This window comes from Ornithodoros turicata, chromosome 1 (assembly GCF_037126465.1).
Source record: "Ornithodoros turicata isolate Travis chromosome 1, ASM3712646v1, whole genome shotgun sequence".
Taxonomy (NCBI): Eukaryota; Metazoa; Arthropoda; class Arachnida; order Ixodida; family Argasidae; genus Ornithodoros; species Ornithodoros turicata.
Genome location: NC_088201.1, coordinates 5,522,745 through 5,550,204, shown reverse-complemented (window position 1 = coordinate 5,550,204; position 27,460 = coordinate 5,522,745). Strand labels below are relative to the sequence as shown.

The 27,460-nt window shown below is 45.2% G+C and overlaps 1 protein-coding gene across 1 annotated transcript in view; it reads left to right on the top strand.

Annotated features, from left to right (window-relative positions):
• Positions 1–209: 209 nt before the first annotated feature.
• LOC135365710 (homeobox protein HMX1-like) overlaps positions 210–27,460 on the top strand; it is a 42,503-nt gene continuing 15,252 nt past the window's right edge. The window contains exon 1 of the mRNA XM_064601882.1: positions 210–435. Within this exon, the coding sequence (XP_064457952.1) occupies positions 210–435 (226 nt within the window). The remainder of the gene's footprint in view (positions 436–27,460) is intronic.

Sequence of the window (27,460 nt, the reverse complement as noted above, 5' to 3'; positions counted from 1 at the left end):
TATCCCCCTTTTCAAAGAAAGCCACCCGTTCAACAATGACGTCGGCCTAATTGGCCTCCGTCTGAATCCTCGGAGGCTGGAAGGCGGGCCTTTCCACTGGGCACCGAGTGGTTCTCGGGACTCCGGAGGCGGAGACGGTGCTCCAAAGGGAGGAGCTCGCCGGCGCAGGGGCCGGAGAAGGTCCGCGACGAGCCGCACAGGAGGCCGCCATGCTCCCGGTTACGCAGCCCAAGGAGGACTCCGGCGGCGGCATGGTGACTGCAGAACCCAAGGCCAAGAGCGGTAACCCTTTCTCCATTTCGAGCATCCTCAGTAGGAGTGAGCCCAAGCGCTGTGCGTCGCCCCTGCTGTGTAGCTGGGAACCCCCGTTAGCGGGCATCCTACGCAGACCTACGCCCTGGTACCCAGCCGCTTGGCTGCCTTCCACAGCGCCAGGTATGTAGCCTTCCAACTCGAATCCAACGTTGCGTTGGGATCGGGTCGGTGGGTCTTCCTTATGTTCACTTCGCATCCATAAACGGCGTGTTCTTTCTGTTGCTACGAATTTTTTCCCTTCGTTTCTGCGTAATACCCTGTGCTTGGCATGTTCCTTCCCTGAGTCGTTTGTGTCGCGAAATTGCTCGTTATATAACCGGGAGAGATTGTGTAGATTAAACGTAGCTAAACAGGAGGATGCCTCCTATATACGTCTGGTGAACGACAACCGCTGCATAGCGATACGTATGGCATGTATGCGCCAACCTCAACAGCGCTGCAAAACATCGTCCTAAAATCTCCTTACCGTCTAACGGTACCAGTCGACCCTTTAGGGCTGTGCATCTCCACGACGTTACTTACCACAGTTATCCACAGTATACGACACACACAGAACACCTTATAGTATACAAGCGTGTTTCTATGTTTTCGGACTTCCCAGACAGTCAACAATGTTTTTCTCAGAGATTTTCAGTGATATGCTACAGAAACGTTGCAAAATGTTGCCCAATAACTGAGCGGGCGCTTTGTCGTCTGCAAAGCAACGCAAGTGTCTGCTCGTGTTTGTGCTCCGTATGTCGTCTGCTGTCGTTGATGTCGTCTGCTACGGTCTGTGTCATCTGTTGTCGGAATACTACCCAACAAATGGACTAAAAGAATACCGATTTGTGTCTTTACACCAAACAATACTGAATGATTTCTGACTTTACTTGGCGTTACGAAATGTGCCTGTCACAACGACAAAATTACAAAGTGAATCACATCCCCTACCGAGTAATGTTTTACTATTTATTTTACAATCATGAAAATAGGCATTACAGAAAATATGGAAGATAGAGGACCCGGTAGTGTTAATTCCCTGTGGTTGCAAAGGAGCATAAATGCACATCACAAGAGCACAATAAACTAAACAATTATTAATATTCCATACACAACAAAGCTAACAAAAAGTTCAATGCCAACGGTGACCCAATAAGCAGCTACTGGCGAATTCAACAGCCAAGCCATTGAAAATCCACGAGGGAAAGCTCGTGGCTTCACTACAAGAGTGAACAGACGTTACATGACGTCCTCGCAGAGCGCCAAGTCAGACTGGAATTCAGTTTCAGTTTCAGTTTATTTTTCCTTTGCGGATGGAAGTCGGGATAAAAAGCCATTAGGCTTGACGGACTCGGGAATCCGGTATACGTGCTTTAGGTGCATTCAGCTTTGCAGGAACCGCTTCTAAACGTCAACACCATCATCACGGCTTAATGAATACTTTCTCAATGAAAAATTCTAGACCAACGTGTATGTTCGCCTATGCACTGCGAAACTGAAACGCTGAGCCTGTCCGTGTCGTCTGCCGTTTTTGTGCTCTTCCCTTTTTGGAATATAGACCCCAGCACCAACACGCCCGTCTGCCATTTTTGTGCTCTTCCCTTTTTGGAATATAGACCCCAGCACCAACACGCCCTCAACTGTCAACTCTCAGTACGTTAGTGTCATTTAGTTCATATCACACGTTCGTTACTAGTTTCTTTTGTGGTCCAAATGGCAGACTAGAATTTGCACCACACTCCTAAGCACCTCCGAAGGTCTCGCTGATGCTTTTTCGTATCGATCCCCTCATATAGAAAAAGCAAAGCCTTGCACTCGAAAAGCAGAACTTAACTGAATAACAAGAAAACGTCGTCCGCAGGATTATCTCTTTCCTGATTTGTTGAAAATGAATGGCACTTTGTAATAGCCACAGAAAGGCGTATACGCCCGCTCTCTCGTCAAGTCAGAAGGTCATGTTGCGTTCTTACAGTGAACCATTAGCACTCCTGCCAGGCATGCACGTTTCTGTGAGCATTAACCCAAATGCCAAGTGCCACGAAAAGATATACGCCTCCTGTTTTCGACACATCAGGGGGAAGAGCTTGCTCGAAAGGGTGTCACACTCTTAAAAATGAACTTCACCGCACAGTACGCTCCTAGCCAACCAACATCTCGAATGATATCGTTATCTGCCCTGATTTGTTGAAAACGGGAGGCGTACGCCTTTTCTGTGACAATTATGAACAGCATAAGTGTCACAAAAAAGGCGTACGCCTCCCGTTTTCAACAAATCAGGGCAGATAACGATATCATTCGAGATTACGGTTGGCTAAAAACGTGCTATGCGGTGAAGTTCATTTTTAAGAGTGCATGCCGTGAAGCAGACGAAGCAGGCGATAATGAAGCGCGCTTTCAACCCAAGGAATGTGTCGTCAGCCACTCAAACGTTTCCTACCTGCGTATACTGGTGAGGAGAAGGCCGAAGTAAGGCCGAAACAATTGTCCAGTACTGGTACGGCGACGTTTGGGTTATACGTGATCTCCTGGGTTTATAAAAACTGGGTTATAGAAATGTAAAGTTGACTTTTCCGCAGTATACACTCTTAAAAATGAACTTCACCTCATAGATCACTCCTAGCCAACCATCACCTCTAACGATATCGTTATCTGCCTTGATTTGTTGAAAACGGGAGGCGTACGCCTTTTTTGTGACACTTATGCGGTGACACACTTGGGCGGTGAATCGCCCACCCCATCATCATCCAATGTATGTGTGTGTGTGTGTGTGTGTGTGATACTTATGCTGTTCATAATTGTCACAAAAAAGGCGTACGCCTCCCGTTTTCAACAAATCAGGGCAGATAACGATATAATTCGAGATGATGGGTGGCTAGGAGCGTGCTATGAAGTCAAGTTCATTTTTTAAGAGTGTATGTGGGATTTTCAAATCCAATGCCCCTACGATGTCTTTTTTCCAGACCCAATGAAAACCATTTCTGGTGTCTCGACGAGACTAGGATAGCTTAGGATTTCCGCAGCAAAGTAGACGAAGACCGACACAGAGTTATGGGAACAACAACACAGGACACCACGTCAGCGGTCCTGCGTTGTTCCTAACTATATGTGTTGCTGTTCGTCAACTTTGCCGCGGAAATCATAACATATGAACCGGCGCCAACTCCCCCGCTCCATCCCTGTCGTTAAGACTAATTCTTACACTCTTAAAAATGAACTTCACCACATAGCACGCTTCTAGCCAACCATTATTTCCAATGATATCGTTATCTGCCGTGATTTGTTGAAAACGGGAGGCGTACGCCTTTTTGTGACAATTATGAACAGCATAAGTGTCACAAAAAAGGCGTACGCCCCCGTTTTGAACAAATCAGAGAAGATATCGATATCATTCGAGGTGATGGTTGGCTAAGAGCGTGCTATGCGGTGAAGTTCATTTTTAAGAGTGTACTTCCGACCAAGGAATTATCTGTCGGCAAACGACAGTGGAGTCCTATCGCGAAATCCGCAGTTCCAATTCCATTGCGTCCATTGCGTGAAGCGGATCTTGGGGAGCCCCAGTTGAATCCAATAGGGCCGACAGCCATATAACTCCATTTTAGCGCCCGTCTTGACCCACCCACCCATTTGGGATCCAGCCCCCGCGACCTAACATGTGTCGCCCATCACTCAAGGAAGCCTCTTCGCGGAATTTCGTCGTCTCCCAAGGATCGATTCTCCAAGCTCGCGAGGAAGACGCAGGCGAATGTGAGCCCGTGAAATCATAGTTTCATTTTGAGGAACATGAAGAAAGGATTAACGGAGGCGCTGGTTCCTCCTGCAGCGCGCAATATTGCTAACAACCTCATCTTACACTCTTAAAAATGATGGTGGTGGTGGTGATGTTGAAAGGGCTTGCCGTTGTCGGCCTCACGTATGTGGGCAACGTCACGACTGACGCCCTGCACTCTTAAAAATGAACTTCACCGCATAGCACACTCTTAGCCAACCATTATCTCGAATGATATCGCTATGTGCCCTGATTTGTTCAAAGTGGTAGGCGTACGCCTTTTCTGTGACACTTATGCGGTTCATAATTGTCACAAAAATGGCGTACGCCTCCCGTTTTCAACAAATCAGGGCAGATAACGCATTCGAGATGATGGTTGGCTAGGAGCGTGCTATGCGATGAAGTTCATTTTTAAGAGTGTGGGGGAATGTGCGTCCTGGGCCGACTTCTAAGGGAACTGTGCCGACATACTCTTAAAAATGAACATCACCGCATAGCACGCTCCTAACCAACCACGATCTCAAATCGTTATCTGCTCTGATTTGTTGAAAACGGGAGGCGTACGCCTTTTTTTTGTGACAATTATGAAGAGCATAAGTGTCACAAAAAAAGGCGTACACCTCCCGTTTTCAACAAATCAGGGCCGATAACGATATCATTCGAGATGATAGTTGGCTAGGAGCGTGCTATGCGGTGAAGTTTATTTTTAAGAGTGCATCTGAGCGCAATCCTAAAGGCTAAAGCATACTCTTAAAAATGAACTTCACCGCATAGCACGCTCCTAGCCAACCATCAACTAGAATGATATCGCTATGTGCCCTGATTTGTTCAAAACGGTAGGCGTACGCCTTTTTGTGACACTTCTGCTGTTCATAATTGTCGCAAAAATGGCGCACGCCTCCCTTTTCAGCAAATCAGGGCAGATAACGATATCATTCGAGATGACGGTTGGCTAGGAGCGTGCTACGCGGTGAAGTTCATCTCTAATAAACATGATTTCTGAGCTGGAAGCTACGCTCTTAGAAATGAGCTTCACCGCAAACCATAATCTCGAATGATATCGTTATCTCCCCTGATTTGTTGAAAAGGGTAGGCGTACGCCTTTTTTGTGACAATTATGAACAGCAAAAGTGTCACAAAAAAGGCGTACACCTCCCGTTTTCAACAAATCACGGCAGGAAACGATATCATTTGAGATGATGGTTGGCTAGCAGCGTGCTATGCGGTGAAGTTCATTTTAAAGAGCGTACATGAAAATGCTCTATACATTTGAGACCCGACAGCGTTCAACCGTGTTCTGCTACTTGGAACGGAGGGTTAAGTCTCTAACATGGTGAGCTATAGCGCTAAAGACACGGATGAGGCAAGCGCTAGTGTCTGGCAGTGGAAGATCTTCCTTCAAGGCAAAGGGGGCTCGGCACACCGTGGAGAAGCCGCTTGGTCTCATCCGTGTCTTTCGCGCGTCCGTGTCTTTACCAACTAGTCCTATTTATCACCGTTATGCAGGGTTAAATCTCATTCGGGGTTTTGTGGCGCACTGACAACTAAGGTCCTAGTAAATCTCATTGATTTTGTTAACGTCTGTACTGGTGACACGTAGAAAACATGGACCATTCGTAAAGAACGGCTATATAGAAAGCCGGCGAGCTGGTGATATCTCATCTCCAGACCGAACCCTGAGACTGGGGTATAGAAACACCCGTGTTTGTGTGTTTCCTCCCCAGTCTCAGGGTTCGTCATGGAAATGGGACATTCAGCAGATTTTCTCCTCAGCTCCTCATTTTTACGAATAACATAGCTCCTGATTGCAAATGTGCTCAGCACCTCAGCACGAGCTATATGAAGTACGAAGTAAATCAGTATAGCATGGTTTATTCGCGATGTTTAATGATAACAATGAACCATCCAACAACCGACGCTTGCTCTTCGTTGCTCAATATGTGTTGTTCACATCACATCGGAATGGTCGGTTGGCAGACAATATGCTCGTTGCTCGTTAAATGGTGATACCAAATGTCCGGACCAGATGGTGATATGAGAAAGCTCCTTTAGCGCTCACGCTATGCTTGGTATATTTTGTATCACCTTATTGATATGCACCAGACCATGCAGAAGGAAAGCAGCACGTGCAACTTCTTGCCCAATTTTTTTTTTTTTTTTTTCTATCACATCACATTTTGCGAGGTATATATCGCGTTCTTCGAGACCGTTAGTGAGCAGAGCGCTATACACCCTAAAAAGAGAGCTTGACCGCAAGGCACACTCATGAGTGTTATGTCTTCTGATTCGGGAAGTACACCTTTTTTAGCCATTAAACGTGCATGTAAAATTCCACAAAAAGGCGTATAGGCGCCCCATTTCATTTTCAAGAAATCATTCTAAACGACCGTCTATACACAAACAAGTTCTGTTTTCAGTTCTGAGACTGCACCTAACAGAAACAACAAGTGTGCCATTTTTTTTTCGTTTACAAATCAAATCACTATGCCTCATCAGTATGCCTCCGAGTTGCTCTCTCGTTACTAAAAGTATTTTCCTCTCCGAGTCTGGTTTCACGATTTTTGCTGCGCTTGGAACGTTTTTGGAAGGCGAACTGATTTTCGAATCTTGTCCATCGCATCGTATGTACCATTGTGGGTAGCACGCAATGTGTCGAGACACAAGACGTTATTATCATGTCCTATAAACTCTTAAAACAAAGCTTCACCACACGCTCAACTCCAAACATTGCACAGAGTGGTATATCATTCCTGATTTCTGAAAAGCGCCTTTTTTTGTGTGTCAATTAACGCAATTGCATACAAGTGACACAAAAAAATGCCTCTCGTTTTCAGCAAATGAGGGTTGAGAAGGATGCCATTCAGGATGACGGTTGGCAAGATCCACTCGCGTTGTGGCCAATATCCCCTCCTCCTCTGTTTTAAGAGTACACTCTTAAATGAACTTCACCGCATAGCACGCTCCTAGCGAACCATAATCTTGAATGATATCGTTATCTACCCTGATTTTTTGAAAACGGGAGGCGTACGCCTTTTTTCTGACACTTATGCTGTTCATAATTCTCACAAAAAAGGCGTACGCCTCCCGTTTTCAACAAATTAGGGTAGATAACGATATCATTCGAGATTATGGTTGGCTAGGAGCGTGCTATGCGGTGAAGTTCATTTTTAAGAGTGTACTACTGCCAAAATTAGCAACGTTATGTACAGAACCACAAAGAGGGCAGACACTATAGAGGCCACGAGATGTTTGGATAGAACGATATTGTGTAGTAGAATGAAAAAAAAAAAAAAGGCTGTTTCGTGTATGCATTGAAAACGCATCAAATATATACAGAAGGCGTCAGAGCGTCTAACTCCCAACCATATAGCTATGCGAGACTCCTTTGCAGGGTCACCGTACCATGCGAAAAAGAATCTCCTGTGGTTTCCCTGGCTGGATTTTTTTTGCGAGCGCGGCTTTCAGGCACTTTTTGACAACTTTTCCCTCTTTCGATGACTGGATTCAAACATCATCCCTCGACAGAGGCATTCCCTGCCTGCGGATTATCGGCGCTTTCGACAGCCATTCGCGATATTTGATATTTCGCTCCCTCTTTCGTTTTCGGATGTTACAAGTTCTCCCTCTCTCTGTATAAAATACGCAGATATAGATATACTATATGTGTATATATGCGGGGTGCGAGATTTTTTTTTCTTTGGCGACGCGAGTTTCGCTGAGATTATGATTGGCAACAATTTTCGTCTGGAACGAATTCGTACACGTGAGATGAAATAGAGCGAAGTTTCGAGCTTTAATTCCTCGCGTTTAATTTATGAGACAGTGGGTCGATTCGTTCGATACAGTTTTGACGAGCGTTTTAAATGTCGGGTCGAATTAATGGTCTATGAAGAGGGTGCACGTGGGAATAGCGTTGTTCGATGGAGCCAGGTATATATACTTTCTGCGGGAAAGAATATTTTCATAATTTCATCGTTCACGAGCGTAGGCGGGATAAACACGTTACGAGACAAGTGTTCAGCGTTTATTCCGGCCGAAGTACCAATGCCAGCAAAACAGACATTTCAGATTTTCAAATCAAACCCAACTATATTTGGAAATCTACCGACAACATCAGAAAAGTGTTAAGAGCAGAGTATTTCGGATATAAAAGGCACTGCCAATATAATTCGGAAACAGTACACTCTTAAAAATGAACTTCACGTCATAGCACGCTCCTAGCCAACCATCATCTCTAATGATATCGTTATCTGCCCTGATTTGTTGAAAACGGGAGGTGTACGACTTTTTTGTGACATTTATGCACAATTGCACTTATGCACTTATGCATAATTGTCACAAAAAAGGCGTACGCCTCCCGTTTTCAACAACGATATCATTCGAGATGATGGTTGGCTAGGAGCGTGCTATGAGGTGAAGATCATTTTTAAGAGTGTATAGATACACTCTTAGAAATGAACTTCCCCGCATAGCATGCTCATAGCCAACTATCATCTCGAATGATATCGTTATCTGCCCTGATTTGTTGAAAATTGGAGGCGTACGCCTTTTTGTGACACTTATGCTGTTCATAATTGTCACAAAAAAGGCGTACGCCTCCCGTTTTCAACAAATCAGGGCAGATAACGATATCATTCGAGGTTATGGTTGGCTAGGAGCGTGCTATGCGGTGAACTTCATTTTTAAGAGTGTAGGTGCAAGTGAAGGATGCCATTCGGATGTGAACAGTGGCTGGTTGCTTTCCGTTTTTCAGGGCGTTGTAACTGCAGATTACATGTGGTTGGCAAGGCTATGTCTGTTTCAATCATTTCTGACATACAGGAGCCTCCACACGACCCTCATTCCCAATTGTGTCGCTCCTTTTATTAAAATAGGAGGTCTTTTTATGACACGTACGTAGCGTTTGAGCACAAAATAGCGTACGCCCCACTCAAATCATTCGGTTGCCTCTACAACACCAAGAACGACTCTGATGTAAACAGAAAAGTTGACGTTGTTTTGTTCGCGTATCTTGTATCTCGAAATGCTACAGCCGAAGTATTAAGTGTATGTTTGAGTCTTCGAAATATCTCAGTTGCTAAGTTCAAGTAATTCACGCCAACACCTGTAGCGTAGATCGCTCACTCAAATTTAATTGGTTTTCCAAGTTCCTGTGGGCTTTCTGCACTCTTGAAACAGAGCTTCACCACATGAAACGCTGAAGGCCAGCCCTGCAAACGCCTTTTTGTGACAATTGTGCATAACTGTCACAAAATGGCGTATGCCCCCGTTTTCATCAAATCAGGGGGGGATTACGGTTGGCTAGGAGCCTGTTATGCAGTGAAGTTGTTGTGTTTTAAGAGTGAGTATTGCTCCGATATGTGTAATGGTGTACTCGGCTTCGCTTCTCGGAATGGCTAGTCTGTTGAGCTACGCGTAAGCTGTCCTCTCCACAAAGCACTCAGTAGCAGGATTATATGAATTAGGATTAATTTAAAGAAATTTTAAAAAAATAATACCTGTGACACGCTACACTCTAAAAACTGAACTTCACCGCATAGCACGCTCTGCGCCAACCATTGCCACGAATGATAGGGTTATCGCTTCTGATTCGAGGAGAGAGGGAAGCGTACGCCTTTTTGTGTCAATTACCATGTATCCAAATTGACACAAAAAGGCGTACGCGTCGCTCTCTCCTCGAATCAGAAGCGATCACCCTATTGTGTTGGAGGAAAATTTAATATAACGTGGTAATGCATACAAGTGTGAATAGGACAATAGTTATGTAAACATTGCAGCGACTGAAGCGTCACAGTGGTGGGCGTCGGTCGCACGTCGAACTATTCGCGTGTGCTGGCGCATATAATCACGTGTGTTTGTTTTGCCCACCAGTAGGCAGATCACGTCACAATGACGTAGTTCTCGGGGAACTCTATTAGTACAGCAAACAAACAGCAATACAGTACAGAACCCCCCAATACATACAGAAAACCCCACAACTACAAAGAACACCAGTCAGTAAAATCAGACTATATACCCTATATATACTATATACTATATATAGACCCTATTATTCGTGGCAATGGTTTGCGCAGAGCGTGCTATGCGGTGAAGTTCAGTTTTTAGAGTGTAGATTCTAGAATCTGATGCATGAGGCGACTCCCACGCTTGATGTTTGTGTGAAGATAAAAATATATTTTTAAAAATACATCTCAACATTCATTGCGCCATGGTTATATTCAAGAAAGTACCACTGGAGAAGAAGTGTTCTTCGTATTTAAATTAAACGGGAAATTTTCGTACGCGGCGCATTTCAAAAGTAAGGGCCGACTGGCCATGAAAAACAAACGGAAGAAATGTAAAAAAAAAGTTAGTAGTGGTTACAAACAGTGATGGCCAGTAGTTAACTACATGTAGTTATACTACTTCATTGTAGTTAAAAAGTAGTTATCAACTACTTGCAGAAATGTAGTGGCAACTACTAGTTAAATTATTATTTTGAGTAGTTAACTACAGTAGTTAGGTTACTGCAGGCGCCAACTACTTCTGATTTTGCCGCAAGCTTTACGGCAAGATTGTGCTTCCGACTTTTACCTTGAGCTACTTGTTTGTTGAGAACGGAAGTGCAGAGCAATTGTGTCGTGCAAGTGTACTAAATCTGCACTTTTAATGCCTGTCTAGTGAAGCCTCATTTGCTGCGAAATAATTCTGCAACTTAGTTTATCGCGTAGACACAGAAAGAATCCCGCCGCAAGCTTTGTATTTGACGATCGTAGCAATGACTTGAGCCAAAGTTTATCATTGCTTGTGATTCATATTTAGGTGTCCAACAACACTACAAGGGATTGGTGTTGATGGACAACGTTAAGTAGTTATAGATGTAGTTAAAATACATTGCAGTAGTTAAAGAAGTAGTTTTAACTACTCCCCTGAGAAGTAGTTGAACTACTAGTTAAACTACTCCATCGCAAAGTAGTTAGTAGTTATAGTTAAACTACTGTAGAAGTAGTTAGTGGCCATCACTGGTTACAAACACGTTTCATTCACATGCAAACATACGCATACAAACACATACACACACATACAAACACATAAATACACATGCAGTGTGCTACATGCACCCATTTCATTTCTCTGCGTAATCACCATTATATTTCCGAGTTCTTTTGGTACCGTATAGAACAAGGTTTTCGTTTAACCTACGCGTAAAATTCCGCCGTATATATACTATACCAGTACCTCGTTCGCTTTGATAATGCTGCTAAAGTGTCCGCGACACATGTATCGAGCGAATTAGATTACCCGAAACCCAGCTTGTATTACACACCTGAGCTCTAATAGAGTGCTTGATGTACATCACTCAGCCATCGAGGGTACATCGAAAAGCGTGCCTCCCGAGACGGATCCATTGACCATTGATTGATCGTCAGTGAATGAAAGCCGGGCGAGGGAAAAGTCTACGGGGCTGGAAGAGACAAAGTGGACTTGAGATGGCCTCAAATAATGGCATTCAGCCGGTGCACGATAGCAGGATCTCGGTGAAACAGGGGAAGTCAAGTATTAAACTAAGTTAATTAGTATTAAACTACACACTTAGAAATGAACTTCACTGCATAGCACGCTCCTAGCCAACAATAATCTCGAATGATATTGTTATCTGCCCTGATTTGTTGAAAACGGGAGGCGTACGCCTTCTTTGTGACACTTATGCTGTTCATAATTGTCACAGAAAAGGCGTACGCCTCCCGTTTTCAACAAATCAGGGCAGATAACGATATCATTTGAGATGATGGTTGGTTAGGAGCGTGCTTTGCAGTGAAGTTCATTTTTAAGAGTGTAGTATTAAACTATTAAAACTAATTAGTATTAAACTAAGGAAGCTTCAGTGTTGCTTTTTGATGGTGCACGATACCTATATGAGAGAAGCCTTAATGTTTGCTATGCCGGAGTACACACGCGTGAAGCAGAAAACCCCGCTTCCGGTGTTCGCTTATTTTTACTTCTTAGAGAATGAACCTCGAACACGCGATAAAAACGTGACGAGTGCTTAACGCGTATTTGTAGTCGTAGTTTCCGTTTGTATTTATTTTTAATTTTAACGCGATTTTACTTCTCAAATACGTAGGGCAAAATGGTTGAGCAGGTGTTCGTTAGCACTTGCACTCTTAGAAATGAACTTCACCACATAGCACGCTCTTAGCCAACCATCATCCCGAATGACAACGTTGTCGCCCCTGATTTGTTGTAAACGGGAGGCGGAGCCTATTTTGTTGTTATTATGCACGGATTATTATGCACGGCACAGAATAGGCTCCGCCTCCCGTTTTCAACAAATCAGGGGCGAGAACGTTGTCATTCGGGATGATGGTTGGCTAGGAGCGTGCTATGTGGTGAAGTTCATTTTTAAGAGTGTAGGAGACGACGTCTCAGCACGCTTGAAACAGAAATTGGCCACATAAGATGCTGAACACTCTAAAAACTGAACTTCACCACATAACACGCTCTGCGCCAACCATTGCAGCGAGTGATAGGTTTATCGCTTCTGATTCAAAGAGAGAGGGGGGCGTGCGCCGTGTTGTGTCAATTTGGATACATGATAATTGACACAAAAAGGCGCACGCCTCCCCTGTCTCCTCGAATCAGAAGCGATAAGCGGTTCCTGATAATGGTTGGCGCAGAGCGTGCTATGCGGTGAAGTTCAGTTTTTAGAGTGAAGGCCCCAACCACACTCTTAAAAATGAACTTCACCGCGTAGCACGCAACTAGCCAACCATCACCTCGAATGATATCGTTATCTGCCCCGATTTGTTGAAAACGGGAGGCGTACGCCTTTTCTGTGACACTTATGCTGTTCATAATTGTCACAGAAAAGGCGTAAGCCTCCCGTTTTCAACAAATCAGGGCAGATAGCGATATCATTCGAGGTGATGGTTGGCTAGGAGCGTGCTATGCGGTGAAGTTCATTTTTAAGAGTGCATTACCACCGTCATCACTCTCGAATTGTGCACTCATAAAAATGAACTTCACCACACAGCACGCCCCTAGCCAACCATCAGCCCGAGTGACATCGTTCTCTCCACTGCTTTGTTGAAAACGGGAGGCGTACGCCCTTTTAAGACACTTATGCAGCAATGTTAATTGTCACAAAAAAAGGCTTCTCATTTTCAACAAATCGGGGGGCTTAATCGCTTCATCGTCGTTACGGTCGTTACAAGCTAACGAGTGGCGGGAAATTCAAAAAGGTGGGCACGTGACACATTGCGAGTGACGTGTACCCGGGCCTTCACGTATCGCGCGAAGAGCGCCGTGCAAGTGTTTTATCACGTGCCAACCTTTTTAAATTTCCCGCCCGCCTTTTTGAATTTCCCGCCACTCGTTAGTTTGTAACGACCGTAACGACGATGAAGCGATTTAGTCCCCCACACGCTAAAAACAGAACTTCACCGCATAGCACACTGTGCGCCAACCACTGCGAAGAATGATAGGATTATTGCTTCTGATTCGAAGGGAGAGGGGGGGGGGCGTACGCCTTTTTGTGGCAATTTTCATATATCCAAATTGCCACAAAAAGGCGTACGCCCACCTCTCTCTCTTCGAATCAGAAGCGATAATTGTATCATTCTTCGCAGTGGTTGGCGCACAGTGTGCTATGCGGTGAAGTTCTGTTTTTAGAGTGCAGGTGCGAGAACGATGCCATTTGAGATGCTGATTGACTGTTATGCGATGAAGTGCAGTTTTAAGAATGCACGTGTCACAAAAGGTTCACACGTGCTACCAGTTGCATGACGGATCCTGAAGTTGGATGCTCCGTGAAAGCAAACGCCTCACACTCTTAAAGGGACGATCCCATCCCGAAACGCATCTAATGAAACCGATACCACTATGTCGGTATCGGCCGACAATCTACCAGGCTAATTTTTTTTCATCCGAAAAGTGCTTAGATATTAAACGAACGAATTTTAAAGATGAGCGCTGCTTCCGCGACCGCAGAAGCTCCGGCGGCGTGACGTCACTCCCTAAGCGGAGGAGTGAGAGGGCGGCGCGCAGAGGAGGAAAGGCGCCGTTCAGACGCCCCGTAACTGAGACGCCCGCGCGGCCGTCCTGCATTCCTTTTCTCAAGGTCGCGCGCTCATTGGTTCTTAGGGAGTGACGTTTTCTCGCTTTTTCCAGAGAGGGAATTCCGGCACACTCTCAACATCCGGTGTTGGTTCTCGTCATGCATTCCATCGAATAACAGTCAAACTACGCCACTATTTCGCGTGGAATTTTCCGTATCACGGTCAGTGATCAACGAGGAATAAAATGACACTGTAGTTTCGAAATCGACTGGAACAGATGCGACCGTCCTTTTAAAACGGAACTTGACCTTCCACATAACACGCTCCTCGCCAACAATAATCCTGAATGACATATCCTTCCTTCCCTTGATTTCTTGAAAACGGCAGGCACACGCCTTTTTCTGATACTTATGCAGTTACGATAATTGTCACAAAAAGAAGTACGCGCCGCGCTTTCCTCAAATCGAGAGTGACCACGACACCATTCTGCGCAGTGGTTTGCCATTGGCGTGCTATGTGGTGGAGCTCCGTTTTAAGAGTGTGTGTGTGTGGGGGGGGTATAATTTTTTAAATTTAGAAATATATACCACTGCTTTTAACCCTGATTATGTGAAAAATGAGAAGAAGTGAGACGATATTATATTCGCCGTGTAGTGCTACCTCTTTCGAGTACCAAACAAATGCTCGCTTATTCCTCGTTCACACGACAGAGCTTCTCATCCTAAGCTCAGAAGACAAGAACTTAGCCGCGCCGACCATTGCGCCAAAGGATACAGCTATTGCGTGTCAGTAGAGGTATTCACGTGCTCGGAATCTTAGTGCATATCATATTGCCATTTCTCTGGACTATTTTCGCCCAAGACTCGAAATGGAGACCCTGTGGTCTGTGAGGGCCAGCGGACGGAGTGTAAGACGGATGGAAAACACGACCCATTCGCATATCCCCGTCCCCTCTTGGGGGGGGGGGGGGGAGATATGTTTATTAAGAAAAAGAAAGGAAAGGTCAGCCAGACGAAGATCGGCTTGCTATTCCAAACAAAAAAGGCAAAAGAAGGGGAAAAGGGGACGAAAAGAAAAGGGAAGGAAAGAAGAAGAAAAGAAGAATAAGAAAAGGGAAGAAATGGAAAAGAAGAAAAGAAAGGAAAAGCAAAGGAGAAGAAGAAATGAAAAGAAAAGGAAAAGAAGAAAGAAAAAGAAGAAAAGAAAAGGAAAAGAAAAAAAAGAGTTAAGAACAAAGGAGATAAGGTCGAGCGTGTGGATAGCTATTTCTGACCCGTGCAACCCAGAACACACGGATCAGAGGCTGAACATCCAACGAATTAATAGGCCGCAGGAGCAGGCAACGCACTTTCCAACCTATCATGGTTGCCTCACAAAGCGTGCTCTCTCTTTAGCCGCGAAAGACGCCTTTTTTTTTCGGTCCCGAGAGTCAGCGAAGGAGCGCATTGTCCGTCGGGCGTGCTCGCTTTAATCGGGCGCGCTCCTACCGAGGGCCGTTCAATTTTAAATGAGTCTCTCTTCGATCTGACCGGAAAGATAATTACGCAACATGAACGGCAACGAATTACTCCCCCCACTCGATTAGAATAATGCTCCCCTCCGCCCGAATCAAAGTTATCAGAGCCAGATGTCAGAACGCGTGACGGTGTTTGCGATAAGACCATCCGATAAGGCTTGGGGATGGAATGCGCGGGTACAAAAAGCGCTTCCCCCCCGTCATCATCCTGGAATCGACGGGGCGAGAGCTTCTATAGAGAAGAGTCGAATGTGACAGCAGGTCGCTTTTAGGCGGGGCAGAATCCCCCGGAGGCTCGAGTCCGCGGGGATCGCCCAGATGCCGCCGGGGCTGTCTGTTGTGGCCGTGTTTTACGAGGTCTAGGAAAAATGGCTTTCCGACCCCACCGATGCATCTGTGTAGTCCCGTTTCCCGAAGGCAGCCAAGCGAGTGCTCCTGTCTATTCGCACGTCATAATCAAGTGGCTGTGAAAATTGACAAAGGGACTCGCGCTGCGAGGGACTTGTGCGGTTATTCGATATATATACACGCTCTCTTAATTTCTGCCTCGTATTTATAAAGATACTATGAGGGAGCGACAGCTTTCGAGCGGACGGTTATTATACGAGGGTGTTTGGTCCACGCAAGACAACTTTTTATTCTCTCCACACACGCGTATCTTTTTAGATGTGGGTATGTAACACTCGCGATATTTCGAATTGTGTTGTAAAGCTGCGGGTTAACTCACCTACACTGTAAACTGAAAAACACCCTTATGGGTGTAAATCGCTTGTCCTATAATTGACTCCTCTTTTTACACCGTATGGTCTGGAACACCCTTTTTAGAGGGTGTATCCCGTGTAAAACGCCCTTTGAAAGGGTGCTTTTCCTTGAAAATGCCGTCTTTTGCACCCTTTATACACCTTTCTAGAAGGGTGTTTAACGATCTTACACCCTTCTAAAAGGGTGTTTAAAGGGTGCAAAAGAGGGCATTTTCAAAGAAAAGCGCCCTTTCCAGGGGTGATTTACACGGAATACACCCTCTAAAAAGGGTGTTCCAGACCATGTACAGTGTAGAAAGAGGTGTCAGTTATAGGACAAGCCATTTACACCCATAAGGGTGTTTTCCAGTTTACAGTGTATATAGCGTATTCGAGCCAAACACGGCATTGCCCGCCCGGCTTGCGCGGAAGCCGTTCAAAGAAACGCGAATCAGGTAAAGTGTCGTTACAACATGAGGCTCTTATTAGTGCTTGGATATATTGTTGTGTTTTCTGCTGCATACGGTTCTATACTAGCGCAGTTTTCTCCTCGCTCTCTCTCGGCTGATATCAGCCAAACGTGGCACCTGGAATAGACTGTACTAAGCTGCGGTATATTCCGTTATTCGGGCACTATTTTGACGAGATACATTATACTATTATGATCAGAATATATTTAATAACCATTCGGATTCCCCAAAGTACATCGTTCGCGTGTACTTGCCTCCTCTTTTTTCACTAGCCGCATAATAGTGTCGCGGATTACACACCTCACCGCAGCGCACCTCTTGTGACGAATTTCCACAGTCATCATCGTCAATTTATCCGTTGTCGTTGTTGTTGCGGATTACGATTTCTTTGAAAACGAAAAAAAAAAAAAAAAAACAGAACAGGTGGTGGTGGTGGTGTAACTGCTTGCCGTAGTCGGCCTCGCAAGGCGGGCAACGTCACGACTAACGCAGGTCCGTAAAAAAAGAAAAAAAAAGGAAACGGGAAAGACAGGACTGTAGATTCGGATTTGCAGTGAAGTCCAATCAGGGGTTGAGCGATGAGCAGCGTTGAGGCGATGAGCGGTAGAACACCAGAAAATGAAAATGAAAATAAAGATCGGAACAGTTTTCCTTACAAACGTAAATTTTTCACGCGCTGCAGCCAACCGGCTCGCTCGTCATATTCTGGATATAGAACGCTGCTAAACTATCGCATTGAACGCCAAGTTCACCGGGTGAGTCCAGCTGAATCCGATTACAATGTTTTGCATACAAAGCAAAATGTGCCGCGACCCAAACTAAATAAGACTTTTCCGTAAATGACACAGTCAAAAAAAAAAGAGAAAAGAAACACGCCACGAATTTCAGCCACATAACCATGGCTATTTATCGCAACACTTCTCTCTCTCGCATCTAAACCCAACAGTGTGGGGGGGGGGGGGGGGAATATAGGTTTATTGCAAAACAAAACAAAAAACACGAAAGAGGGGAAAGGTTAGCCTGGCTCCAGCAGCCGACTTGCTATTCCCGCTTACAAAAGGAAAATGGAGAAAATGAAAAATAAAGAGACAGTGTTTGAGACAAGCGACATACCTTTCTCGTCAGTTTATTGTCAGCCACTTTAAATTTGGGCACCTGGCCGGATTTTTCGGGATTACCGCGTGAGACGCGTTCAACTCCGTTGTTGACTTCGCCATCGGGGGGGGCATCAAATAAAGGAATCGCAGCGGCAAGGACGATAGAGTGCGGGCGAGTGATTAGGGTTGCAGCCGATTTCCTCGCTAACGACCTAACTAAGCTGTCAATTTTTAAACAGTCGTCTCTCCCCCCCGCCTCCCCCCTCTTGATTGCTTCGTCTGCGATTAAATGGGGACTCCCAAAGAGAAGTAATGGAGGATGCTAGAAGGTACGCTGGACGGGGAGCACTTTCAAATTTGAAGACAGCAAGGAAATGGGAGCTTGCACGAAGAGAGCTGTATCACTATAACGTCATCTCGAGAGAGTCTTTCCTCCTCCGATGCGTAAACGCGGCTTGATGGCGTGTGTGACGTCATCTCTAGAAGTTCATCTAATCACAACGGCGCTCGTGGAGTCTCTGTCCGCAGTTGACCTCCAACGGCAAGAGACTCAAATGTCGCACACCGGACAGCAGGTACACTGGGTGGATCGGATATGCGGAAAAGTGAGCATTACTTGATTGCGAGTTATTGCCGAGCGATTTGCGTACCTGCCGGCGTGGCAGCGTATTGGGGGAATCGTATGTCTTGGGCCTACTTCACAGGGAACGGTGCAGACATTTGCGTCGAGGAAAACACCGAGATAGCACTGCCGGGATTCCAAGTCTCGGCGCGGAATAAGGCGATCATCTTTTAGCCGCAGGAGCTTGTCAATGCATTGGTGAAATGCGTGTTCTTGAGTACCCTCGACTAGAGGACAACGTTATGATACGAAATCGAGAAAAGTGGGTGGAGGGGACACGTACTCGGAGATGGGCGATGCGTGTTCGCTATGCACTCCCGCCAGATATTACGAAACACCAAACATCACGGCTACACTCTAAGAAGAAAAAAAGGGTAGAATTTCCTACCCAAAGTTGCAGCAGGACAGTACTTCTACCATTTTGTGCCAATTCACACGTGACTTCTCTCCCGCGGGTATAAGCGACGGCGTCCCTTTCCCTTTCCTCTCTCTCACGTTTGCTCTAAGAGAAAATGGTAGAATTTCCTACCCAACCTGGTAGAACGACAGGGTCTACTTTGTGTAATTTGTTTCTACTCTGCAGTTATACCCAAAAGGTAAAGCTGGTTGGAGCAGAAATGTGGATGCAATGCAGCTCTACCGAAATGGGTAGAAAATCGTACCTTTTTTTTCTTAGAGTGTATCGCAGCAAACATCATGTAGCGTCGTAGTACCGACATTATGTTCGACTCGTCCCCATTACTATAATTCGGTAGTAATGACGTGTATAGCCGATGAGCTCATTAAAAAAAAAATGCCACAACGGCCTGAAAGTTTTCTATAATTGAACCAACTAGTTTCCATCTCCCGGTTAATTCTCGGGAACGTGTAGAATGCATTATTTCCTCTTCGACGACTCTAAATATTGAGGATGATATAATTCATCCGCTTTTTTTTTTTTTTTAATGATACCGCTGTCTGGCTTCGACATTGAAACACTGCCATTATTCTTACGACATTTCTCGGTTGCAGACACAGGCAGAGAAACTCAGCCCATTATTTTTGCAATCCATCTTCTCCACACACACACACACACACGAAAAAAATCTGTTTGCTTTCACGCGTGTCTTCAGAATTTCAAGTAAATTCACATGCTAAAGGTGCACGCAACGACGAAAGCGACTCTCGACCCGCCACACTGGTGACGTCATTGAATACAGACGACGACTAATGTGGTAGAGACAATGTCCGTGCGCCATATTCATGACCTCATGCGCTCAGCTTGGCCACGAAGGGATTCCAATCGGCGGAATCCCATTCCAGATACACGAGATGTAAAATTTAACAACATAGTATAGCAGGAGGCAAGCAGACCATAGTGTGAACTTTTAAGTCCGTCTTGTCAACTTCGTTGTGTGTTCGTCTCTTCGTTTATCTTTCCGCAGACTCAAGGATATGTTACTCTATATTCAATGTCAAATTTGCTGAAGCATCGCGAGTCATTTAAGAATGAGATATCCCGCAAAGCAGGTTGTGAAGATCCTTTCAATTTCCCAGGGACTTCACGAAATCTTTGCACAGCGGCTTTTAAAGTCTTGGCTACTGGCTTTGCCTTATATGCTCTTTCACGACCTACTCCTCGCGACTACACAAACACAACAATTAAAAAAAAAATGGCTAGGAAGCAAGCGAGCTGGTGAAGATGATGCATAATGTAAAACCCCGAGACTGGGGAACACGAAAGGATAGACACAACACGAAGTCTCAAACCTCTCCTTTCGTGTTCCCTAGTCTCGGGGTTTTTCATTATGCAACAACAATTAAGCCTCACCAACGCTCAAGGAATGATCTGAAAGACTGTAGTTGACCGGAAAATTCAGCGAGTGCCGGTGGCGCGACTCGAACCCACAACCTTTCTGACTGCAGAGGTTGGTATGTTGTAGGTCTATCATATCTCTCATTCCGTCCAAAAAGGCACGTTCGCCTTTTTTGGGACACTTATGCTGTTCATAATTGTCACAAAAAAAGGCGTACGCCTCCCGTTTTCAACAAATCAGGGCAGAGAACGATATCATTCGAGATGATGGTTGGCTAGGAGCGAGCTATGAGGTGAAGTTCATTTTTAAGAGTGATACACTCTTAGAAATGAACTTGTAGTGCTGTGAAACTTGTAGTGTAATGAAAATGTAGTGCTATTGCGCACGTTCTCTGCCGGATCTGGCGCCAGCGTTAGCTAGACTAAAAGTTACGTCGTCTAGATTGGACAGTGGCGGGAGAAGCCCGTTAGCTTCGCGGGACCTCCATGGACAGTAGTAGAGCTTCTGCTCTCTATCTTGGCGTTCCCTTGGCTCTGCTCGTTGTGCAGCTACTTTATGGTCGCAGCTTATCGCCAAATTGCGTGCGTGCGTGCGTCGGGTCCTGGAAAGCATCGGATCTTTCGGCTTTTGCCCGCGCTCGAGTTTGTAATATTCATCTATATAGCTCCACGTGGGGGATACTTCCTGCAAACTATTCCACGTAGTCGGACATATATATCAATAGCATGCACCGTGTTTTATCTACCTTCCGTTGGAATTCCCCCTACGAGCGTACTCGATGCACCAGTCTGTTATGGAAATGGTGGTTTGCACCTTACCCATATATTTGCGAGCCCATTAGCATGGCGGGTCGATTTCCTCTAGCATGTTGGAAACCTGTTGCTCGCTCACTGCATCGCCCACTTTTCTGAAGGACGAGCTTCCTAACATTGTGGTCTCCACAGTGTACGACACTCCAGTGTTTATCTGTGGGCTCTACAGACAAGTAGCTACTGCCTTTCGTGTTCTGCTATCCATGTTCTACTTTGTGTGCATTGTTGATTCTTGATTCTTCGTCGTTTGTACTGGGCTATTGTGGACATGCTGTGCCCATTGCCTGTATGCCGAAGCTTGTTCTCTGTGGATCCAGCGAGAGACGTCCTGGTTCGCGTTATACTGGTACTTTTAGAAAGTAAGGTTAAGGACTTCTTTCGCTTGCACACAGGCACTCTCCCGGTTCGAGCGTGGATGGGTGATCGTGGGTTTTGGGTTCCTCTTGACAAAGATTAATTGTAAGATGTGCCCTGCGGTGAAGACCCTAGAGCACGCCTCTCTGTACGTTTGGGACGCAATCTTCTTCTGGGATGGCTTCCAGAGGTCTTTCCATAAAAGACATCCACCCTATGTCTGCGCACTGTAAGGTTCCTTCCCGGGGCATAACAGGACCATGGGATCATGGCTCATGGGATCTTATCTTGGTTGGCCTGTTGTTGTTGTTGTTCTTGTTTGTCTTTGCCTTGGAGGGCCTGTGGATAGCGCGTCAAATACGAGATCGCAACGATGTCCCAGTGGTTTAAAGTTCTCTTGGTAGACAAAAGTCCTCCTGATTATTAGGCCGCAGGTACTGCCTCTCCTGCGTGTTTTTTTTTTTTTTTGTGTGTGTGTGTGTGATTGTGTGCACCAGACATATATGCACACCTGTCCTGCTTCTACTGTGTGCGGTCTTTGTTGTCTTGTCATTTCTGTTCTTGGTTGGCATCATACATGTATACACATGCTCTGCACATGTTTAGCGTGTTTAAGTGTGTACATAGTGCGTGTACATTACACATCTTCTTCTCATTCTTTTACGACCTACCTTCCTTTTCGACGCTTCTCATTATGTACATACTATGTATATTTCACACTCTGTCATAATGTCTCCGTATAGTGTACACGTCTCCATGCCCTCATAGTGTTCATTAAAGGTAAAAGCGATAAAATATCCCAGTGCCGAGTAAAAACACTTAAAACAAGGACAAAATGAAGGACACAACACAAGCATTGAACTTCAACCAAGTGACGATTTCTTTTATTGATCATAAATCATTTAAATACATATACACCCTGTCGGGAGATGTCTGTCACCGACAGGGTGTAGGGGTATTTAAACAGGGGGTATTTAAACCGGATCAATAAAAGAAACCGTCACTTGGTTGAAGTTCAGTGCTTGTGTTGTGTCCTTCATTTTGTCCTTTTGTTTTAAGCGTTTTTACCGGGCACTGGGGTATTTCAGCGCTTTTAGTATGTTTTTTTTTTTTTTGTCAAGTACCGTCTTTTAGACATCGTTTGTTCCGTTTGACATAAGGGTACATTTTTTTTTTCTCTCTGTGAGCACTCGTAGCAGAAAGGTATTGTGTACAGGCTGGAGGAGATCGTCCTGTTAACATCTATTAACAAATATAATTGTCTCGTCGCGCATTCTCATCGTCTGCTACGATCTCTCGCTGGCATACCAACAGAAAAGCGATATTTCTTCCTTACAGAAGCCGCCTTAGTGTTGCTGAAGGTCGTTAAAGGAACTTTAAAGGGAAATATGACGACAATGTTCCAAATACCATCATACATGTACAACTTGGTTGTGTGATCACACACACGAGTCATCTCCTCTCAGTTCTTCATGCTTATCGCACTAATGAATTTTGAACACTTTTAGAAACTGAAAGGTGGCGACCCTAAACGTTCGCAAAGAACAAAATTGGAGTCGGCCCCGGATTGGCGGACAGACATCACGTGATATTGAGAAGTACAACGTAACGCATTTGAGACAGGTTACTAATTTTACCATTTGACTTTATTTTATTTTTTTATTTTTTTTAAGAACAACAGCAACTCTTGAGAAGTTCGGTTTAAACTGTGCGATCTGCGCCGCCTGTTGGCCTATCTCTCTCTCCGCGTCTCTGTGTCGTGTCGTCTGCTCGCTGTATCGCTGCTGTTTGCAAAACCTCGCATACACGTGATTTAAACGAATGTCTCGTTTGCATTCTTGTGTTCCGGAATGCACAGACCGTGCACCTTCGCAATGAAATGCTTACTGCACTCATGGGAAACACACGATCTCGCCTGGTGTATCGTCTAGTTGCTTTTGTTCTCCATAGATGGCGCGCGAGTCGCCTCAGTGTTGGGGCGCTTCTGGAGTCCGCTAGCTTCCTTTGCTCAGCAATCTTTGAAATTCGATTGCTGAAAAAATGCTCAATATACAGCGGGACTACGTATCTGTTACAAGTCATCCAGGTTACAAGCTTTCAGAAATCCAAACAGTTTCTACAGGTTTACCATTCACTTTACATATCCTGTAACGCAAAGCCAATGTGCGGATTCGAAACTGGACATTTGTGGTGTTCTTGTCGGTGTGGCATCATAGTATACGCGTCAAGTACGGCGTCGCAAGCACGGGAACGGACGTACCTTCCGTTCATTCTCTCGAACATTTTTCACACACGAGGGAGCTACAGGGAAGTAAAATATACTACAGTTGGGACGAGACAAGCCAGAATTATCCAGGCTAGTAAAGCCGTCGGACGTCATTACTCGTGACGTCAACCAGCACCGGCGACGCGTATAGGACTGAGCGTCGTGCCTCTGAGAGACAGATTCATCACAATACTATTATCGCAATCCTATATATGCCAGCTGCCGAGAGTGCCTTTAAATTGGGTCCCGCCCTAAAAAAAATGGCGCTCTCGCTAAAAGGATTGGCCGCATCTTCATTTAGCCATTGCTTCCATTTAGACAGGCGGTTTTTCCGACCCTCCATTAAACCACTCTGGGTCAAAGACGGAAACAAGTCAAACGGAGCAAAAAGAAAAAAAATAAAGAGAGGGAGTCAAAATGTCGGACTTTACTTGAATCCGATGGCTTTCCTCACCCACCCCCCTGGGAGCTTTATTGGTAGAGAGGCTTTATGAACAGGGGGGGGGGGGGTCCATTTGGGGTTCAATACCAGTCTTTATTCGGGACCGAAAGACGACGCCCGCGAGGATTCTCGGCTCTCCCTTCTTTTCAGAGCACGCCGTTTCAACCTTGCCGCGTTTTAAAAGCCGTTGCATACACGAGCATGTAATAAAGGATACACTGTTGGGGATCCCGTATTGCTCGCGATGATGTGCGCAATTTTCTTGATGGGACGGTAAAAGAAGACCAACCTGAATGGGTGATTTTTTTTAAGAAAAAAAAGAAAAAGAGATATCGCTCGAAAGAAATGTGCATACTTTTTAGCGTGTATGGCACGGTTGTTTGATTGTGTTGGCCACTTTACATTCGATCCCCGTGGCTGTCATCCTGGTGATGACGTCACGACAGGATCCTCAGCCGTCTTTTGCTGTAAGTATAGTATATGTCATAGTCGTCTTGGCCAATTTTTCGTGTTTCGTCTCATAAGTCGCGCATTTTACACTCTAAATCTTTTCACGCCTTTAAAGGTGTAATAGCGTGTATGGCGCACGCCTTTTTAGGTGTAATTTTCGTAACACCATAATGGAGCACGGTTTCGCACAAATTTTCTTTACTCGAGTGTTGTCTGTCCTCCAAAAATTCAGCCTGGCAACATCTCAACATTGTTCAACAGTATTGTAAACACTTGCGCGTGCTCGATTATCGATAGCGATGCATATATGCATTAGCTCGTACCTACGATATCCAAGACATAATGAAAGCAAGATTTGCACTGACACTTGATCTTTAGTAATGCTTTCCAAATTTTGTAAAATATCACCCTGGAGATGCAATGTTACGCAACCAGGTTGAATGTTCATAGCGCACACCTTTAAAGGTGTGAAAAAGTTTACAGTGTAGGCTCTCATCTTTTCGGGTTAAATGCCTTTTTTACAAGTTCGGTCGTTACTTTGCGTCACTATAATTTGGGATAAAAATGACGTTTTTGTCTCCTAGATCCTAAAATTTATTTATAAATTTTATTTAAAAAATTATAAAAAGAAATCAGTTCGAGGGGGGCAGACATCGAGTCGGGCTTTTGCCCCGACAAGGTCAGCGCATTTTTATACTGAGATTTAACTATATTGTAATTACGACATAATTGCAATCCGAAGTTTTGCCACCTTCGCCGCCCGAAGACCCGTTACAACTCATCACGCTTTCTTTCGCCAGGCAAAGGCAAGAAAAATAATAAGAAACAATCAGTGTCTTCTTCTCGTCTTCTTCTTCTTCTGTTTCTTTTTTTTTTTTTTTTTTCATTCCACCCTTTTTGCGTGCGCATTATATCTGCCGTCACCTAGTCTTGAACGAGTTGCGAAAAAAAAGTGTCAGACACATTAAAAAATAAATAAAAAAAAGTCTTCGTTTTCGACGGGAAATTTTAATATGCGCGGACCCGCGCTTCGTACGGCTCATCAGACGCGGTGCGTGGCAGCGAAAAATCAGCGCCGTTTCTTGTGGCAGGCTTGAAACACGAGACTCCATCAGTTCTGGGTCTCGCAATAATGGCCAGTGATTATAGTGCTCGACCCGGCGGGGTAAAAAGCACCCAACAGTTTGTGGGAAGACGTCGCTTCAGTGCGTAAATGCCACCTTAAAGGGACGAGCTGTTGTGGCGAATTCCACTGAGAGAAGATACTGTGCCCCACGACGGAGTCAAGTGCTTACACTCACTCTCGGCGATGTCGTGTACCGGTTGGCGTCCCCAAAGGAATGCCATCCAAAACACTCTTAAAAATTAACTTCACCGCATAGCTCGTTCCTAGCCAACCATAACCTTGAATGATAATCGTTATCTGCCCTGATTCGTTCAAAACGGGAGGCGTACGCCTTTTTTGTGACAATTATGAACAGCATAAGTGTCACAAAAAAGGCGTACGCCTCCCGTTTTCAACAAATCAAGTCAGGTAACGATATCATTCGAGATGATAGTTGGCTAGGAGCGTGCTACGCGGTGAAGTTTATTTTTAAGAGTGCACGCTCCTGGCCAACCATCATCTTGAATCATGTCGTTACCTGCCCTGATTTTTTGAAAACGGGAGGCGTACGCCATTTCTGTGACACTTATGCTGTTCATAATTGTCACAGAAAAGGCGTACGCCCCGTGTTTTCAACACATCAGGGCAGATAACGATATCATTCGAGATAATGGTTGGCTAGGACCGTGCTATGCGGTGAAGTTCATTTTTAAGAGTGTGGTGGTGTGGTGCTAGTGAAAGAGCTCGCCGTTGGCGGCCTCACAGAGGTGGGCAACGTCACGGCTAGACCACGACCTAGTGCACTATCAAAACATAGCTTCACCGCATAGCACGCTGCGCGCCAACCATTGCCACGACTGACAGGATTATCGCTTCTGATTCGAAGATAGAGTGGGCATACGCCTTTTTATGTCTACCACCTCCACCTCCACATTGGCTCAAACTGGATACACGATAATTGGCATAAAAAAGCGTACGCCCCCTTCTCTCTTCGAATCAAAAGCGATAATCCTAACAGCCATGGCAATGGTTGGCGCACACCCCCGCAACACTCCCTACTTCATCGTCAGACTATAATTGTTGTTGTTGTTGTTGTTGTTGGCGCACAGCGTGCTATGCGGTGAAGCTATATTTTTAAAGAGTAGATGTTGTGGCGTTTGGTTGGCCGTCAAATTTTGGCGCTAGCGGCGTCCCATATACCTGGAAAAAGCTGTCCAACAATACCGCCGTGACTTTTCGGTCGCGTTCCGCTCATTTTGCCCCCATGCAAACTCACGTAAATTGGCGAGTGGAAATCTCTCCTCCCTTCGAATTTTCCCCAAAACTTCTGTCAATGGAATTCGCCACGTGTAGATGGCACGTGCGAAAGTTCGTGCAACAGAGCGTCTTTAGATAAACGAGGGAAGAGTTCGGCTTCGCCTTTACACTGATGTAAGCGTGCAAACATCCCATGTCATCATCACTTCTCCTTCATTTATTGTTGTTGCTGTTGTTGTGCGTACTACGTATTTTCACCTCGTCGAAAGCTCTCATATTTAGCACGATTACTATTTCCGATTATACCACATCAGTCATACCAGTTGAGCAGCGTGCTTGTCTACTGAGCCTTCTTGTAGCAGAGTTTTCCCTTTAATGTTTGCATTTTTTCCTTTTTTTGCGCTAGTCTCGGCTTGGCTATACTTTACACCAGGTA